The following is an 18195-nucleotide window of genomic DNA, read 5'->3' as shown; positions in this document are numbered from 1 at the left end:
TGTAATTTAATGTTTTTAAGCTTTCCTTTAATAAAAAATAATAAGTTTAGTGTTGTTGAATTTTGTAGTATTTTACTTAACAAGAAATTAGTACAATACGTACAAGTAAAGTTATAAATTAAAGAAGGTATGGAAATAAACAAATTAAAATGGCAGTATTTTTTATACACATAGTTAAATATTTACAAAAATAAATAAACAATGTAGAAAACAGATTTGAGTTCATATTCTCACGTTCCTGCTGATTGTCATCAATTGGAATGTGTTACAAACTTCCGGGAAATGACATTTACTGTAACAATAGTGTTCAGTCAACAGTCAACTTCTTCATGGCCCTGGAGTAACATCGTGCCAGCAGAACAAATATCCCCATCACTATTACCATCAAGATGGCAAATGACGAAAGCATATACACCTGAAAATAAAACAGTTTCTCTAGAGTCGTCCGTTTATAGCAATATTAATTTTCTTTTGCTTACATTAGTGCAGTATTAATAACTCATAAGTTTACTGAATTTGCTCTGTAAAAGTCAAATCTTAAGAGGCATCGGGGCTCAGCTCAGATCAATAATTTAGAATCAAAAGATACAAGGGATTTTTCATGGTAAATTTCATTGTAATAAAAACAAATAGCTTTTATTACTACAAATTTTACATAAATAATGCAAACATCATACAATAATTTAATAATTAAAATATACATGTTTAAAATGGTGTTAATTAAAAAGAGCAATAATGAAATTTTTAAATTTGTATATAAAGTTAACCAAAATTACAGCAATTATATAAGAGAAATTAAATTTAGTTACTGTTATGTTTGGGTTATGGATATAACAATATGGTTGTAACCAAACAACAGTATATAATTATATAAGTTATGACTTTGGAGAGGACCTGTGGATCTTCAAAAATAATGTTGGCCATGTCAAAGCTATGCAGATGCTTTATAAACATAGAGGATTTTACTACAAACCAAGTACAATGTATTAAAGTGTGTATTATCAACTGGACACATTTGGCAAGTATAAACACAACACATAAATCTTGGACTTTAAAACCAAAGTTCTACGATATCTATTTCAAACCATTATCTTAAATGCTATGCAATAATTAAGATTAAAATAATTTACATGTTTTTCTTGTTAAAAGTGTATTGCGTTTAACACAAAGACACAACACCCTTGTTCTTTGGCCAACAACTCAAAATGAAGTGAAAACAACTATAATGAAACTGTAAACAAAAGAATGCAGCTGGCTTTGATGACATCTAAAAAAAACTAGTATACCCACTTACAACCATAATCAACAAACCATTTGCACAAGGTGTTTTTCTATCACAATTTAAATCAACAATAGTTTATCCTAAGTTCAAAAAAGGAGATCCAACCCAAAACAGTAACTACTAGCCTATGTATTTGCTCCCTAAAGAATCAAAAATTATTGAGAAAATTGGTCTCATACAACTTTTGCCATACCGTATTAAAAAAATCTGCTACCCAAAGATCAACACAGTTTTGGTGCATAAGGAATAAGGAAGGTAAAACAACTGCAATTTTCCTAGGCTTCAATAAAGCATTTGAGTGTTTGAGTCACAAATTGCTCCTCAAAAACCTAGCAGACCTTAGGGTAACAGGATTATCAGCAGATTGGTTCAGTTGTTATTTAACAGGCAGAAACCAAAAACAGTATAAGTAAAATCATCAGTTCATGCAGTAACGAAAAGATTGTCTCCAAAGCATTGCCAGTTGATAGGGGTGTCCTGCAAGGAATCATTCTGGATCCTATCTTTTATATATTTTTTCTCAGCGACTTTCCTGAATACCTCACAAACTATTGCTCTGTGCTAATATATCCAAATAATACAATACTCTTACTAAAAAATATACTCCTCTCACACCTGAAAATAGTATCATATACTGCAATAAACATTACAACAAAGTACTGTCAAGCCATTGACCCAGTATGAAACAACACAAAGACTCAGCAACTAATATTGGGAAAAATAAAAGATAAAGTACTGGAACTACCAGAAGTGGAAAGGGTGGACAATGTAAATACCTTGGAGTAGTCATGGGCAAAACTCTCTTGGAATGACCAGATTGACCAGTTATGTGAAAACAGCTCTGGTTTATACGTGTTAACCAGAAGTGGCAAGATGTGCATACTTTGCTCTATTGGAAAGCCACCTGAAGTATGGGATAAATGTATGGGGCAGATCCTCCAAATTCAACATACAAAGGATACTGGTGCTACATAAAAAAGCAGTCCATATATTAACAGGATGTAACCCACATGAATCCTGAACAGGTAACTTTAAACAACAAAAACTACTGACTGCAATAGCCTTGTACATTCTAGAAGTTATTTAGGCAAGTCAACAAGTCCTGACAAAAGGAGGTGGTAAACGTTGCTATAATACAAGGGCAGCACAAACTACATATTTCTCACCCCACTGACTGACCATATTTGAAAATAACCCATGTATGCTAGAGCAAAATGTATCAACGTTTTACAACAAGTGGTCAAAAACACTATAGGACAGGAGCATATCAGAAAAAATCTATTTTCTGGCTTCTTCTCAGACCTTTCTACTCTATAGAGGTATTTTTGAATTGGAAGACAAATGACAAATCTACATCTCTTCAACCACACTGAACTGTCTCTTTTCTTGTTATTTTTATTTCAATGTAATGACACCATTCTAATTTCATGATCTTGGTGTCATATAGCAAGATAATAACAAGCTGTCCCGAGTGTTAGAATGTTATAACAATGTTAATACATTACTGCTATAAGTCTCACCACAAACTACTACTGTGAACATGAACGTGTTATGAGCTTTTATTACACTCTAATAGGTTTTGTAGGATTAAAACGTTTTTTAAGTATTTACTACTATTTAGAAACATGACAGAAATGTAATTAGAATTTTGGAAGATAAATATTGCTTCTTGATACCCCTTGCTGGACAGTGTTATATATGTGATACAAAAAGTGAAGAGAAGTGAATATTTCAATACTGTATAAGCATTTTAACTGGTTTGCCCTTTGAGGACAGGACGTTATTGTTGGGTCTTTCAAAATATCTCCAGTGTCTTTTAATTGACAGGTAACCAAAAATAACCAGGCTAAAGATAGAAATTGGTTGATGTTCCGAAAGATCACAACTTTATTAGTTTTCTTGGGAATTAAATAAATAAATAATAATTATGATAAATTATTTGAAGGTTGAGAAGTCCTGAAAGCCAAATGATCATTTTTTTAAATTTGATAATAAAATCATAAAATTAAGGTTTTATAAAACAATATAATTATTTTACAATGGAAACATTGTTTTACATTTGTAAATATATTCCATATAATGATATTTATTTTTAAACATGCTACACCTTACAAATTACACGATTTGCTTCATTGCACCTTGAGCAGATTGTTCATGATCTTTTTCTTTTAGTGTAAAAGAGTCTATTGCATATATTTTTGTAACATTAAGCAATATTTTACTATAATTGTAATGACTCAATTCATACACACATCTCACATTCATTTCAATATTTAATTTAATTTAGAAATGTATTAGTAATAATAATTAAATAATTAAGGAATAATTAATTATAAATTGTCTCAAATTTTAATACAAACAATAATAAATACAAAATTAAATATATCAAAATTAATGAAAATTCACCTTATTAGATATAAAACTCAAAAGTTATAAAGTAAACTAAAGTCAGTGATACAGTGTGCAAGGATGATTGCTGAGTGAAGAGAGCAGAGGTTTAAAAGTTTAGAGGAGAGAGGGATATAGAAGAAGTGAAGCAAGATTATTATTTTAAATAAAGAAACTGGTTACATTTATTCAGCAGTATTTGGTTCGAAAGAAAGGTTAACTTATTAAACTCATATTATCACTGAAGTACAGAGAAGCAGAAGACAGATATTGGGTGAGAAAGTTCCTTTTAAATTTAACAGTGATCCATTGGAAGAACATAAAACCCAGGAACATTCGATTTGGCTAACAATTAAAAAATTAATATAATTAAAATTTAACAAAATTATTTTTCAAAATTACAATATCTTTTATTAAAAAAACAATACCTAATATTTCTATTTCATTAAGCCAGCACGACCACCCTGCCCTAAAATTTAAGAACTGTATTTAAAAATTTAACATTATTGTATCCTCCATCTTGTTTCAAAATTCAAACCTGTATGTCAATTAATTTATCATCATTAAAGTTCACATTTGTATCATACTGAGTTATTTATTATTTCTAGCTATAATCATCAGAATACAAATTAAGTTTAACCATTTATTTAAAGTGTATAGTAGTAGTATATTACAAAATAGACGTTCGAAGTCTATAGACGTGATAGTATGTATATACCTGAGGAATATCTTTGGTGAACTCTGATACAAGTATAATGATCAAATTGCCCAGAGAATCTGTCAGAAGCCACAAGGAAGAAATAACTGACTTCATACTTTGAGGAGCCTGAAACAAAATATGAAATGTTGTAAATACATATAATTCCTTATTTCTCAGGCTTACATGTTAGTGTCATGAATATCTTCTATGCTTCCTGATTGACACAACGTTAAAACATTGCTAATGCAATTTCAAACTCTAATCTTAGTAAAAGAAGAGAGCCAATTCTTTAAAGACTTGCCAAATTTTGTGGTTTTCATAAGATTCATGAATATATAGTTTCTAGGACTGAATATTGATAGTAAATTGAAGTGAGGAAAATATGTAATCCAGGTGTGTAAGAATTATTATCAGGTATTTATGCCCTAAGGAGAATGATAAAGCTTTGCAATTTTGAAGCACTTTAATTTATATATACAGTACTATGTCTTTATCGAGTCTCATATAGTTTTTGGTCTGTGTATGTGCAGTTCTGCTCTACATGTTAAAACTATCTCCACAGAATATTAATTCTACAAAAGAGGGCTATACATGCCAGGTTTCAACTAAATTCTCAAGATTCAATTAAAGAACATTAAAAATATTACAGTGTATATGAATATTGAGTTTACCTCCAGTTCACCTTCCTCTAAGTACAGCATCTGGAATCTGACGCTGTCACAGACTTAACTCTTGGAATCTGGAGTCATGTTCGTCTGAAGAGATCCAAAAAAGGTCAATGATGAAAAAGCTCAAAATGAACTCTTCACATCGTTTCGACATCATAGACTACAAAATATAGTGTAATCTAGGTGAAGAAATGTTCTCATGGTCTCATCAGGTGCACAATTGAGTGCACTACGATGTTTTAGACACAATCCTTGTTAAGTTCAGGGAGCAAGTGAGTTTTCTACACGTATCATAGCTATGTAGGAAGGGTTGATTCAATACAATCTGTGACAGTGTTAGATACCAGTCACTGTACTAAGAGAAAGGTGAAATGGAGCTAAACCCAACATCCACATTGATCAACCCTTTCCACCATAGCTACGTTATGTGTAGAAAACTGTATATACAATTATCAAACCATATTGCATGTCAAACTAAATTTAAATATATTCCCAATATTGGGTGCAAACCAGAATTACAACACAAGAAGTACCAGCCAACATTTGTAAATCAAAACTCGATTCTATACACTAAAAAGCCTTCAATGCGGATTAAGATATTTTAATATCGTATCAGCACATGTATAACGACATGTAGACGATGGTAGGGGAACATTTTGAACACTTACTTTGATCACAGGTACTTAAAAATTGGTGTTTACTTGTAATACTTAATAATTTACATTGTTCAATTGTTTTAAAATTCAAATAGCTATAACTACTGAATGAATCCACCTTTTGAAGTCCGGTTTGCAGCATTGTACTCTGCTAAGTAAGAACTTTAATTTGATACCAAACTTGACCTATGCTGCTATTTAAGAATTTTGTCTGACTCCTTGTGGACCGTCCCCCAAAGGGATTATCCGGTCGGTAATTGGGCAGATGTGTGCGTTACTATCACCAGTAAGCACGTGTGAATTTTGGTATTTCTTTCTATTGTGGTTTAAAAATTAAAAAAGAGGTTCCAGACTTAATTGACACCCTGTATACAGAGCGTGTTCAGAAAGTAAGTACCGTTAAAAAAAGAAAACAAGTAAAACAATTTTATTTCTACATGAAAGCCCAAACCTTAAACTATTTTTCGACATAGTTTCGACTGATATTCAAACACTTGTCGTAGCGGGTGATCAATTTGTCTATAACCTCTTCGTAGAAGGTTCCCGCCAACGAATGTAGCCACGACTGTTTTCACTTCATCGTCGGTTTCAAAGCGTTGGCTGCCTAGCTCGCACTTCATACAAGTGGTGGTCAGACGATGCCAAGAATTGAACATTCTTACCCACTTACCATTCCAGAACGAATCTCACGATCGGTGGGATCACTAATTGTCTTAAACATTTTAAACGTCCAGAGAAAACTGAAAACAACGTAGAACAACACTAAAATTGTGTGAACAAGGACGACTAGTGCGCATGCGCCGAATACCGAGTGCAGCGCTACGGCGGCAGTAGAATAAAACGGTACTTACTTTCTGAACACACCTCATGAGGTTACTTTGTTCAATTGGTGGGTGTATTTTATGACGCCATTCAATCTACAACTCTCTGTAAAAAATAATGAATAAATCCTTATGCTTATATCTTCAAATCATAATATTACAGGAAAAGCTCTGAAGAATAAAAGTCTGAAGGATAATATTTTTAGTGTAAGTTAAATAGGTTGCAATAAATTATATTGAACAGTGTTTTGACTGAATACAGTTATTTGCATGTTTCTACAACTATTTCTATGATATATTTCTATGTTAAACAAATTATATATTTTTGCCTGAGGGGGGAATTTCTTTGACACACCTCTACTTGGCAGTTTTAGAGCAGTGGCTGTGTGCCAGGTGTGCAATTCCTATAGAATTAGATTTAACTGATACATAATTAAGCATCAAGTTCCAATTAAGGTAACAGATCAGTTATTTGTAAATCACTCCAAATATATTCTTGAATTAATTGAACTTTAACTACCTGAAAAAATGTGTTCTATACTTCAAAGTATAACACTAGATTCTGAAATTTAAAAAGTGGCGAAATACAAAATAGTGGTTAAAAATATTGTTTGTTTACATACAAATATTTAAAAAAAAAGCCTACCTTTGAATAAGAAAATTCAAGTCCTGTGATGGAGAACATGATTTCTGCTGCTGAGATGACAATAATTTGAGGCAGCTGCCAAAGGATATGAACACTATTCGGTGGAGTTAATGTGAACAGGTGAGCCTATAGAAATGTGCACAGAAAATAAATAATTATCATAATACAAGATATTAAGAGTATAACACAGTTGATATGATTACATAGCCTAAACTAGTTGTTGATAAAATATTAATGTCCCAAAGGTCCGTTGAAAAGTTCATGCCTTTGACAACTTACCTAATACTTAACATATAGACTACTCTTTCATACCTTAATTAATTTTTTTGTGGTGCACTATTCAAAATAATATAAACATTTTTATTTAGTATTTTTGCTTGATATTCGTCTTCTTCTTGGAAATAATTCAATAGGTCAAGAGACTAAAAACTTAATTCTGTCTGTCTGTCCACACAATATCTCAAGAATGAACTGAACTGTAGATTTGAAATTTTACATAAGTTTCATTTCTATACAGGTAACATTAATTTTGATGATGGTTCAAGTCACTCCATGGGATCTGGCAGAGTGTCAATGAATATTTTTATAATGGTTTTATAGATAAGTATGATGGCAACGAGAAATGTAGGATAAATTAGTTTGTAAAAGACCTGAGGACGGTCATTTGATATTTTAACATAATGAGATTACTTTGTTGATTGGTGGATAAGGTTTTGTTAGGTCTATTGTGGGTGCTCTGTTGTATCAGCTGATTTGTATGTAGATAAGATAGAGTTTGATGATGGTGCATGTCCCTCCTTGGAAGATGAGTGACCGCTAGCAAAGTCTATATATAGCTCAGGGTGATTATCTCATGAATAAATTGCACTATAAACTTGAAATGTTGTATATTTTGCATTTGACTACCACTAAGTATTCTGGAAAAAATTCCTCTTCTGTCTGTAGTATCTGCCTGGAGGCTGTAAAAATTTCATTTATGTCTTGTCGGTCTGTCCGCAGGAAATCTTGAGACTGAAATAAGTTATAAACTTGAAATTCAGTAAGTTTGATATACTTGTATAGGCCATGATAGTCTAATAGAAATTTTCATGCAATGCCACAATTACATTGGGAACTTAAAATTCTAGTTGTCTTACCTCATTATTACTGTTTTCTGCTACCAGCAAAGAGTACACTCCGCCCACATCGAGGTTCAGACCAGTTGCAACAGTCTTGTCGTTTATTGTCAGAACATAGCCACTAAAAATACATATTAACATATATTATAATCCCAAACAAATACACTGCATTTGTACAATTTCTCACTGGTAAAAGGCAAACTTCTACAGCTTCCTATTTGTTTGGATTGTAAATTATATTGTGTAAAGTTCTCTATTAGAGCAAACATATTAAACGCTCACATTCTAAACTTTTGTGGATAACAAAAGTACCTACACCTGCTTCTGTCCAATCTGGTAAAGATGATAGACCTGGATAAGGAACTGATCCAGAACAGTGCTAAGATACAAGTGCTGTGCTAAGATTATGTTTGTGTCGACAGACCTAGCATTATTTATTAAAATATCTGTTTTATGTTGTTTAGAAATATAAAGTATTCAAATTTGGTAGTTGAATTGTTAGCTGATAAAATAAAACAAAATAAAGTTCATTCAGGTAGGAAGTATATCATTTTCCTCACTTGAAATATATTTCTTATGCATGCAAATTATTTCCTTTCTCTTGTACTTCGTCAAAGATTATTTGGGTTTGTAGGTATTTCAGATTGTATCTCTTCACCGCTCAAGGTTGTTACCACAAAGAAGTGCACCCAAAGGAATAACTGGTGGATCAGGTGGAGACCTATTAGTTGGTGTTGGTGAAATGAGTTGTCTGTCTGATTCACACTTACATCCTTAACAAGCCGCTCTACACATTAAGGTAAAGGATTTGTTGAAGCAGTCAAACATCTTGTAGAGTACTTTCCTCTTCGACGGAAAAGTGTATGTGGGCTTATTCCATATTGGATTCTATAAGCATCACTTTTTCAACAAGAGGTTCGTAGTTCGAATGCCGTACAGTTCTTCGAAGGAATACTGAACCAGGATTTAATAGCCAAGAAGTAGTCTATAGCTTGATAGTACACAGGAATGATCTAATTGCACGTAGTGGCGAGGTGCAAAGTGGTACCCAACACTCAATGCGTCCAAGCAGCACTTTCACAGCTACTTTCTCTCATAATCAAGTACTGTATTACAGTGTGTGTGCATCTGAGGACTGCCTGATCTACTTTCCGTATTATAACTGATTTAGCTGAGTTGAGCTGATTGACTTCTTTCCTATTGTGTGTGTTATCATCGTCTATCATCAAACTTTTCTCAGTTTCTTTTCGTTCTATTTTCATCTATCGGGAAAGCCTTCTCTCAGAACACTTGATTTCTTTTATTTTTTTCTCAATTTTTTAAATTTTCCCTGCTTTCCAAGACAAGGTGGAACAGTATATACCAAGGACTGCACAGTCAAGAGAGAGCTTGGTCTCTAATATGAGAACACTTAGGTCTCTAATATGGAGGTACCTGACAACCTCCAGTTTAATGTAGCCTTCTACAGGTAGAGCGGAGTTCTGCTTGGGGTGACCATTATCTCTCTGCTATTCATGGGAGCACAATGAGTACTGCAGAAAAACTAAAACCTATGATGAGACATGGGCACACCCAAGACAAAGCCAGGAAACTGGCCTTTAAACCAATAAAATTATACTTAACTTAACATTGTGGTTTTATACTTAGTATTTGCTGATTACCTAGTGCTTATGGGTAGGGGAAGGAATATAAGTACATTGGAATGTCTCACTCAAGAATCTCTTAACTTTATTAGCAACTGGTGTCATGGGGAGGGTTTGAGAATTAACCCATCAAGGCTAGCATGTGTAAGCATTACTGGGGCAATCAGCACCTGTCCAACTCTGGCACTGGAAGCAGTACTGGGATACACTTATTTGGGACAGGAGCTGAAGAAGACAGCCACATTAAGTTCTATGAAGCAGTACTGGGATACACTTATTTGGGGCAGGAGCTGAAGAAGACAGCCACATTAAGTGCTATGAAGCAGTACTGGGATACACTTATTTGGGGCAGGAGCTGAAGAAGACAGTCACATTAAGTGCTATGAAGCAGTACTGGGATACACTTATTTGGGGCAGGAGCTGAAGAAGACAGCCACATAGTGTTATGAAGCAGTATGTAATGGGATACACTTATTTAGGACAGGAGCTGAAGAAGACTCATCAAAAATTGAAGTGCACTACCCATCCGTTTTGTTTTGTGTTGCTCTGTTAGCATCAGTTACCATCTTTGGTACCCAACGTGAGAAAAGTTTACGAAATTTCAGTTTTTCGGTAACAATTTCATGAATTAGTAATCGTGAGATTTGAGTAAATTCCATAGCGAGAGCACTAATTGTAATCATGTGGTTTTCCTGGATCTTGTCATCAATCGCGTGAACCAGTTCTTATGTAACCAAAGATGGACGCCCAGTTTGTTCTTCATCGAGCACTTCACTATGTCCTTGATTGAACTGTCGGACCCATCTTCTCACCATTAAATCACTCATCGCATTTTGTCCGTAAACTTCGCAAATGTGCCGATAAATTTCAATTGGTTTCACCTTCCTAACATTCAGAAAATGAATCACAGATCTGATTTCAAAAGCGGATTTTCAATCAACACCCCGACATTGTAAACAAGCACAACAAATCGTACGTGGCTGACAGCGATCTTACAATGGCGCACGTTTCTTCTCCTTGATACAGCGATCGCAGTGCTGCAGCGGCGATAAATTGAAACGGAACTTACAGTACTTTCTGGATCTACCGTATATGTTATTATGCAGTATATTACCTCGTATTATGCAAAGTAATATTAGTTTTAGTTATTATTTTATTTTTGTAATAATTTAAAATATTACAAACAGTTTTAAGTTGATACATTTTTCTACTGAAGTTATCTATTTGGTTTTTGGTTAAATGTAAGAATGTTATTTCGTTGAGGTTAAATGTAAGAAAGGGCCATGTGGCCCTAATTTTACCTCTGTACTCATGTACTAATAAAGTGCAAGTAATTAGTGAAATCTAATAAAGTACTTCTAGTCTTATATAATATGAACATCTTCTCTAATTGTGTAATTTTTAAGATGTTCTTTAACACTTAGAAGACTAAAATATGTGTACAGACAAGGTAACATCATTATTTTTAGCTCTCTAAAGGCAGTAAAACAAATCAAATCAAATCAAAATCTTTTTATTCATACACATAAAACAATAAAATATACATTTCCATAATTTAAATGAATAATTCCCCATATAGACTATAGGTCTGTGTAAGGGGAAGAGTCCATCAATCAGTCTTTTCTTAATTGTACTTAATTGTTCTTAATTGTAATCGTAATTGTAATTGTGTACCATACTTTAACCTAAAGATTTACCAAAGATCTGTTTAAGTAGTACAAAATACATTGTTGTAAAAATTGTGTATACATATACTTACATACATGATACGCATACACACACACACACACACACACACACACACACACACACACACACACACACACACACACACACACACACACACCCATCTCTATACAGTTTAGGCACCGCTTAACCACCATATTACTATTAGATGGATGGAAACAATCCAACAGCACCACCAAACCACAAACAAGAGTTCCCTTCATTTATGTTTTTTAATTATTCTTACTGCCATACAAAAGCTTTTTGGGAAGGATAACGGTTACCCTACAAGGTTATCCCATACACCAGATGATCTTCACCAACACAGTTTTTCAATTTACGCAAAAGGAAGGTAACTCTAGCTAACTTTGCATAACGTAGCTATGGTAGGAAGGTTTAATGCAATTTGAATGTTGAGTTTAGCTCCAGTTCACCTTCCTTTTTATTGCCGCATCTGGTATCTGACCCTGTCTCAGACTTGACTCCTGGAATCTGAAGTCATGCCTGAAGAGATCAAAGAAAGTCGACGACGAAGAAGTTCGAAACGAACCTTTACATCGTTTCGACATCAGAGACACCTATGAATAGGTGAAGTAGCAGTCTCATTGTCTCATCAGGTGCACAATTGAGTACACTACGATGTTCTGACACAATCTCCAAGCAGTATGGAGCAACGGATGTTTTCTACACATAACATAGCTGTGGTAGGAAGGGTTACTTCAATTTGAATGTTGAGTTCAGCTCCAGTTCATCTACCTTTTTATTGCAGATCTGTTAAACCCCACAAGAAATCTCATTCAAACATGCAATTTGCAAAATTACATACATACATTCATTCGCCAATGATTCCCACTTCAAGCGACGGATTCAGTCAGTCTTTTTAATTATTGGTCTCCCAATCATATGCTAAAAACTCATCCACAGTATACAATGTTTGTGACACTAAAAAGTGTTTCAAACAAGCTTTTAACCCTTTGGGCGTTGGAGCGTTTTTTAATCTGGTAATTTGTTGTCGAATTGAACACCTGCCTGTGAAGGCAAGCGTTCATAAACCACCGTTCTGTGTCTACCAGTTTGGTAGTTATCTCTGCATCTAGTCTCATATGCATGTATGTCTCGGCCATTCGTCATGGCACATTTAGACATACAGAACAGAATTGTTTCCAAGATGTAGATACTGGGCAGTGTCAACAGTTGTAAATTTTTTAAGGCTTCCTTGCACGACTCTAAATTTCAACTGAGCGATAATGCCGATCACTTGTTTTTGCAACTTGAACCATCTCATGAATTGATTGTTTGCACAAGCTCCCCACAACACCAACCTGTAAGTGAGACGGGGGTAAATCAAGCCATAATACGCCATCATCAAAACCTGACTCGCGCAGTATTTGGCTAGAGACCTCAAAACATAAATGCCTGAGGCCAATTTGGAGCAAACATGATCAGTGTAATTATTCCAAGTCAACCCTTGATCTAGGTATATTCTCAGGAATTTCAAGCAGTGACTTCTTCCAGCATGGTGTCAGCCAACAGCTGGCTCGTCCCCCTGATCGCAAAGCAAAATTTAGAAAATTTGATTTTGCAGAATTTGTCTTAAGATTGAGGCTGTTGAAATGTTGGACGCAGTTGTTGATCTCAACAAAACTCTGGTGTTCCAGAATCAAGTTTTATTTGCCAGTGAAACAGAGAGTAGTGTCATCAGCATACTGTGCAGTCTTCTGTGCAGAAGTGATTTCCCCCTTATGTTATGGGATACCATAACTCAGGTGAATTGGTTCAGATAATTTGATTCAGATCTAGACAGTTTGAGTTCTGTAGCTTAAAAATTACCTGAGCCACTTGGAAAGGCACGCCTCGGATGCCATGATATTCAAATTTTTCAAGTATTGTAACATGGTCAACGCAGTTGAATGTTTTTGATAAGTCTAGGAACACCCTCAATGTGGAATCCTGACGTTCTAGCTCCTCTACAACCATGTCTATTAGATTTACAACTGTGTCTATTGTTGACTTACCCTTCCTGAAGCCAAACTGGTCTTCAGATAGCTGGTTGTGCTTATTCAAAAACTGAAGCGTTCTAGTCAAGAAAAGTTTTTTAAAATATTTTGCTCAAAACTGGCAAGTGGGGGATCATCTCTTGAAAAACGGAGTTACTTTCGTGGTTTTGAGGAGTGAGGGATAAATTCCTTGTTCAAAAGAGAAATTTAATAATTGGGTTAATGGTCTCACAATATGCTTTGAGCATTTTTTATGAGCCACATCGATATTAAATTTAAATCATTTGTTTTTTTGGCTGGGAGCTGCTGAATTATTTCCTCTGCAACAGTGAGGCTACTGGACACTGCCTCTGACTTGGGATTCCTTGTGGGGGTAATGGGCAAGGGCCTTGCTCACAAGCAACAAATCCGAAGAATCCGTTAAGCCTATTTGCAACGTCAGATTTGTCCTCCACAAGTCTGTCACCATTTTTTAATTTGATTTGTTTCTTGCGTGATTTGTTTTTATTGTTGATGATGTCCCAAGCAGTTTTAGAATCATTTGTTGAAGATATATTTGATTTAGAAACATCACATGCCTTTGCCACATTGAAGGCTTATTCTTAGTATAGATTGGAATAAACTTTGAAATTTTTAAACAGCCAGGAAAATAATGCTATCTGTTAACATTTTATTAAAAGGTAAGTCAGTGGTTAAGCTATCATATCAATTATTTCTTTAATAATTTTATTTGAAAATCCATAGTAATCTTTGGTCAAAAGGTTTAGTTGCCTTTATATGGTTGGTCTCCTTTCTTTAAAATCTTAGTTTCAGTTCAGTGCATACTATGCAAACTGCAGTAATTTTCTTCTAAGAAGTATGGTAAATTCTCTGTCTTAATCCAATGGTTCATCTGCTTCACTCCTGGGTGTTCATACAGATTCTTTAGCCTTGACTTGTTCAGGTTCATACAGAAACACATTCTAGACATAGTGTTCAGAGGACTCATTTAGCTGTACAGGACTGTGAAAAATCCCATATTTATAACATAACAAATCAAGTCGCCAGCACAGTATCTTCTATTTTTTTAATCATACCAGATAGTTTATTGTCAAACATAAAGACATTAACTTTTTATCAGTAACAAGTTACAAATGGTGTCCTAGTAAATAGTGTTTCCAGTGCTTTATATTGCTTCTATTATTACTTGGGCTTCCTTTTCAACAAATAAGTGATGCTGCTCTGATTGATTGAGGGTTCAACTGAAAAATGTTACATGGTGACTGATCTATAACAGATAGGATGCTGAGAAGCATGGATTTCAACTGTAAATACAACCTCTTCTTCTATTGACAAAATCATCACATTTTTAAGGTCTTGTTTAGCTTGGACGAATTTATTGTACAGTGGCAATTTACTATTAACGAGATTGTGATGTTTCTCTGAAAACTTGGAATAAAACTGGAGAAATGTATGTACATTCCCATTGCTCTTTGAAATGGTACATATCCTGGAATTGAAAGCTCTAGCATAGGGTATAAACATTTGGTTAAATAGTATTATTGCCTATTACATAGCATATAATTTTATTGTATGGAGTGAAAAGGCATTTTTTTAATTACTGATATTCAAAACTATATATCTCTACAGCTTTCCTGAATTAACAAAGATTGTTATCAAGTTCCTCTAGATTCTTTCCACAAACTGTGATGTCATCTAATTAAGCAGCAACCCCAGTAAGCTTTTTTGACTCAATTATCGTGTTAATAGGTTTTTGAAAACAGGGTACATCGTAGTGTGTGTAGCCCAAATAATATTCTCTTAATCTGCCAGAGTTTTCCAAATGGCTTAAATGCTGTGTAAGGACAATCCTGTTCGCAAATTGGCATCTGATGATAGGTACTTGAACTAAAAATCAATTGAACTGAAAACCTCATAGTTTCACTTTGTTGACTAAATTATTCATTCTTGGTAGTGGGTTAGCATCCAATTCTGAATTACTGTACAAATAATGTATTGTGTGCAAATAGTCTTATCAACATCTTGCATTTGTGGTTATCCTATTGAACAATGTGAACCTGGGCTTTCCAGCAAGAAAGACTTTCTTCAATTAAGTCCTCTCCAGGGGAACTGTTCAATCTCAACTCGATGAATTTTGCATTTGAAGTAGATTTAAGTGTTTTTGGTTTAGCATAAGCAGGTTTGTTATGAAAAAGTCTTACTTCTTCAAAGTTTGCCTAAGTTAACGCACAAATACTACTAGGAGGATCTCTCTTACTTCTGAATCTTACCTTAACAGTTGAATGCCTATCAAGAACACCATTATCCAAGATTACATCAGAACACAGATCAGCTGTATATATCAGTGCAAAAAATAATTTCAATTTTTAGGTTTATCTTGCTTGTAAACTCTCTCCACAAAAAACTTAACATGTTGACTACGGCGGCGCACAATCACGGTGAGAGTAATTGGCCTCATTCATATAGAGCCGCAGTGAATGTGTTAACGAAGCCACAGAAAGTGGACTCTCAGATACAGGAACACTAGTTTATTAGTGACCTTTTCAGATATGAGAATTGTAGAACTTCCATTGTGTTAATGTATCTCAAATATTGTATCATGGGTATGCCTGTGTATTACATGTTTAACAAACGTTTTCACTGTAAAATGGACGAGTTAATGTATTATTCCATATTAACAGAATTTTGGTTTAATCAAATTAACTTTGTCCCACAAAATTTGATGGAATAAGTGTGCTATGTACTTTTAATGTTGAAAATTAGTTCACTCAATTATTACGGGAAGAATGAGTGTACACCTAGTTACATAGTTAAAGATTATAATTGTAGATAAATATTGCAACATCCATTTGGAGATCTTACTAATTATACTGGTTATTAAAACATGTTTAACAAATAAGAATTATTCAATGTTTAAAATTGTTGATAGGCTATCAAGAATATGAGTAGTCTATACTTACGACATACAGTATTCTATACTTACCTAGCAGAGGTTACAATGTACACATCTGTAGCATGTGCAGTCATGTATAAGTCACCAGATATCGAGCTGCCATCGCTACTTGCTAACGTAAATGTGCTGTTACTATTCACTCTGTATACTATCCTACCAAACAAAGAAATTTTAATGTGATTAATGCTTTTCACTACATTATACATCATTTAAAAAATTCATTACTGTATTTTATATACTTTGTCCATAAATATGTATACAACATTTTAGAACAGTTCGTAATTCTATGATAGGAGATTCTATTGATACAATCATAATACGGAATGTTTGAAACATCTTTTACCCTATTATCATTAAAATAAAGGCAATGCGGATAAGTCACACATACCTAACTTTTGGTTGAGCAGTATCTGCCTTTGAAAGGTCATCAAATTTCTTGTCCACTCTTTCAATATTTAACATCGCTGTGGAACCGGATGTTTGTTCACTTGTAATAAATGAAACTGCCTGAAACAAAACTACTTTACAAACTGAACCATATTACAATGATTTATGACAGCTAGTGTATGAATACTCTCACCCAAATTTAAAAAAATCTAATTGACAGTTTACCCATTAATGTTGAAAAGAAATCAAATTTAAGCTTGTTTACTTTATGTCTGGTAGTAAATATACAATTTGCTAAGGATTGACATATGAAATGATTGTGAAGGAACAGGATTTTTCCTTCATAATCATTCCATCATCAAAATAACTTCAAACAAAGAATATGAAATGATGTCAATCACTTTTGCTAGTGTTAATAATTTCAGCTTGTATAAGAATTTATTAATCGTGTGGTCATAAAGCCCATTATGATAAGTAAATCATTAATTTAACATTTCCAAAGAAAGGCCCACTGATACAGTAATGATTGTATGACACATTCATGGCTTTATTTAACATTAAACAGGTGTCACTGTCATTACTTTTGATGAAAAACTGAACTACTAACCTCAGCCTCAAACAGTGTCAACGATCCGTCTGAGACGGGTGACAGTGCTGGGCAGCCTGTGCCAGTAAATGACGCAGAATAGGACAAAGTCGTATTGCCTGTCACAGGTATAGACTTGTCTTCTAACAGATCCATACTTCCAACAGTCCATGAGTATTTGTGACTACTGCTGTCTGTAGCGTCAATTGTCAGCGGACAGTCGTAGCTGTTGTAAATTCGTAACTGCGATTCACCTGCTGCTGGTAGAACTGCATATGCGTCCTAGAAACAAGTGGAGCATTTTCTACAATCAACAGATCCTCAATCACTACAATAGATAAAAGTACTAGGCTATTTAAAATGAAATTGTCAGTTGAACAAAATGAAATCTCTAGGTTTCACAATAAAATAATTTTTAAATTTATTCGCAAGTAAAATTCATTTTGCAATGAAATTTTACAAGATTACAAGATTAAATTTATAGAAGTTCCAAATGTTTTATACCGTTTTCAAGTCTTAATCAGAGGGTTTATAAAACTATGTCAAAATACTCATTAAAAAGTTGATAATCACTGTTATTATATACAAGTAATTTCTAATGATTAGAAGTATCATCCAGAAAGTT

The 18195-nt window shown here is 33.9% G+C and overlaps 1 protein-coding gene across 1 annotated transcript in view; it reads right to left on the bottom strand.

The window, feature by feature from the left end:
* Positions 1–144: 144 nt before the first annotated feature.
* The window catches only part of LOC124356786 (peptide transporter family 1-like), a 39131-nt gene continuing 21080 nt past the window's right edge, over positions 145–18195 (bottom strand). Inside the window, exons 10-16 of the mRNA XM_046807996.1 lie at positions 17592–17852; positions 16986–17104; positions 16628–16750; positions 8298–8400; positions 7162–7287; positions 4389–4496; positions 145–415 (exon numbers count right to left, since the gene is read on the bottom strand). Coding sequence (XP_046663952.1) covers positions 308–415; positions 4389–4496; positions 7162–7287; positions 8298–8400; positions 16628–16750; positions 16986–17104; positions 17592–17852 — 948 coding nt within the window. The 3' untranslated portion in view covers positions 145–307. The remainder of the gene's footprint in view (positions 416–4388; positions 4497–7161; positions 7288–8297; positions 8401–16627; positions 16751–16985; positions 17105–17591; positions 17853–18195) is intronic.

Source organism: Homalodisca vitripennis, chromosome 1 (genome assembly GCF_021130785.1).
Source record: "Homalodisca vitripennis isolate AUS2020 chromosome 1, UT_GWSS_2.1, whole genome shotgun sequence".
Lineage (NCBI taxonomy): Eukaryota > Metazoa > Arthropoda > Insecta > Hemiptera > Cicadellidae > Homalodisca > Homalodisca vitripennis.
This window is presented reverse-complemented; position numbering and strand designations above follow the sequence as displayed.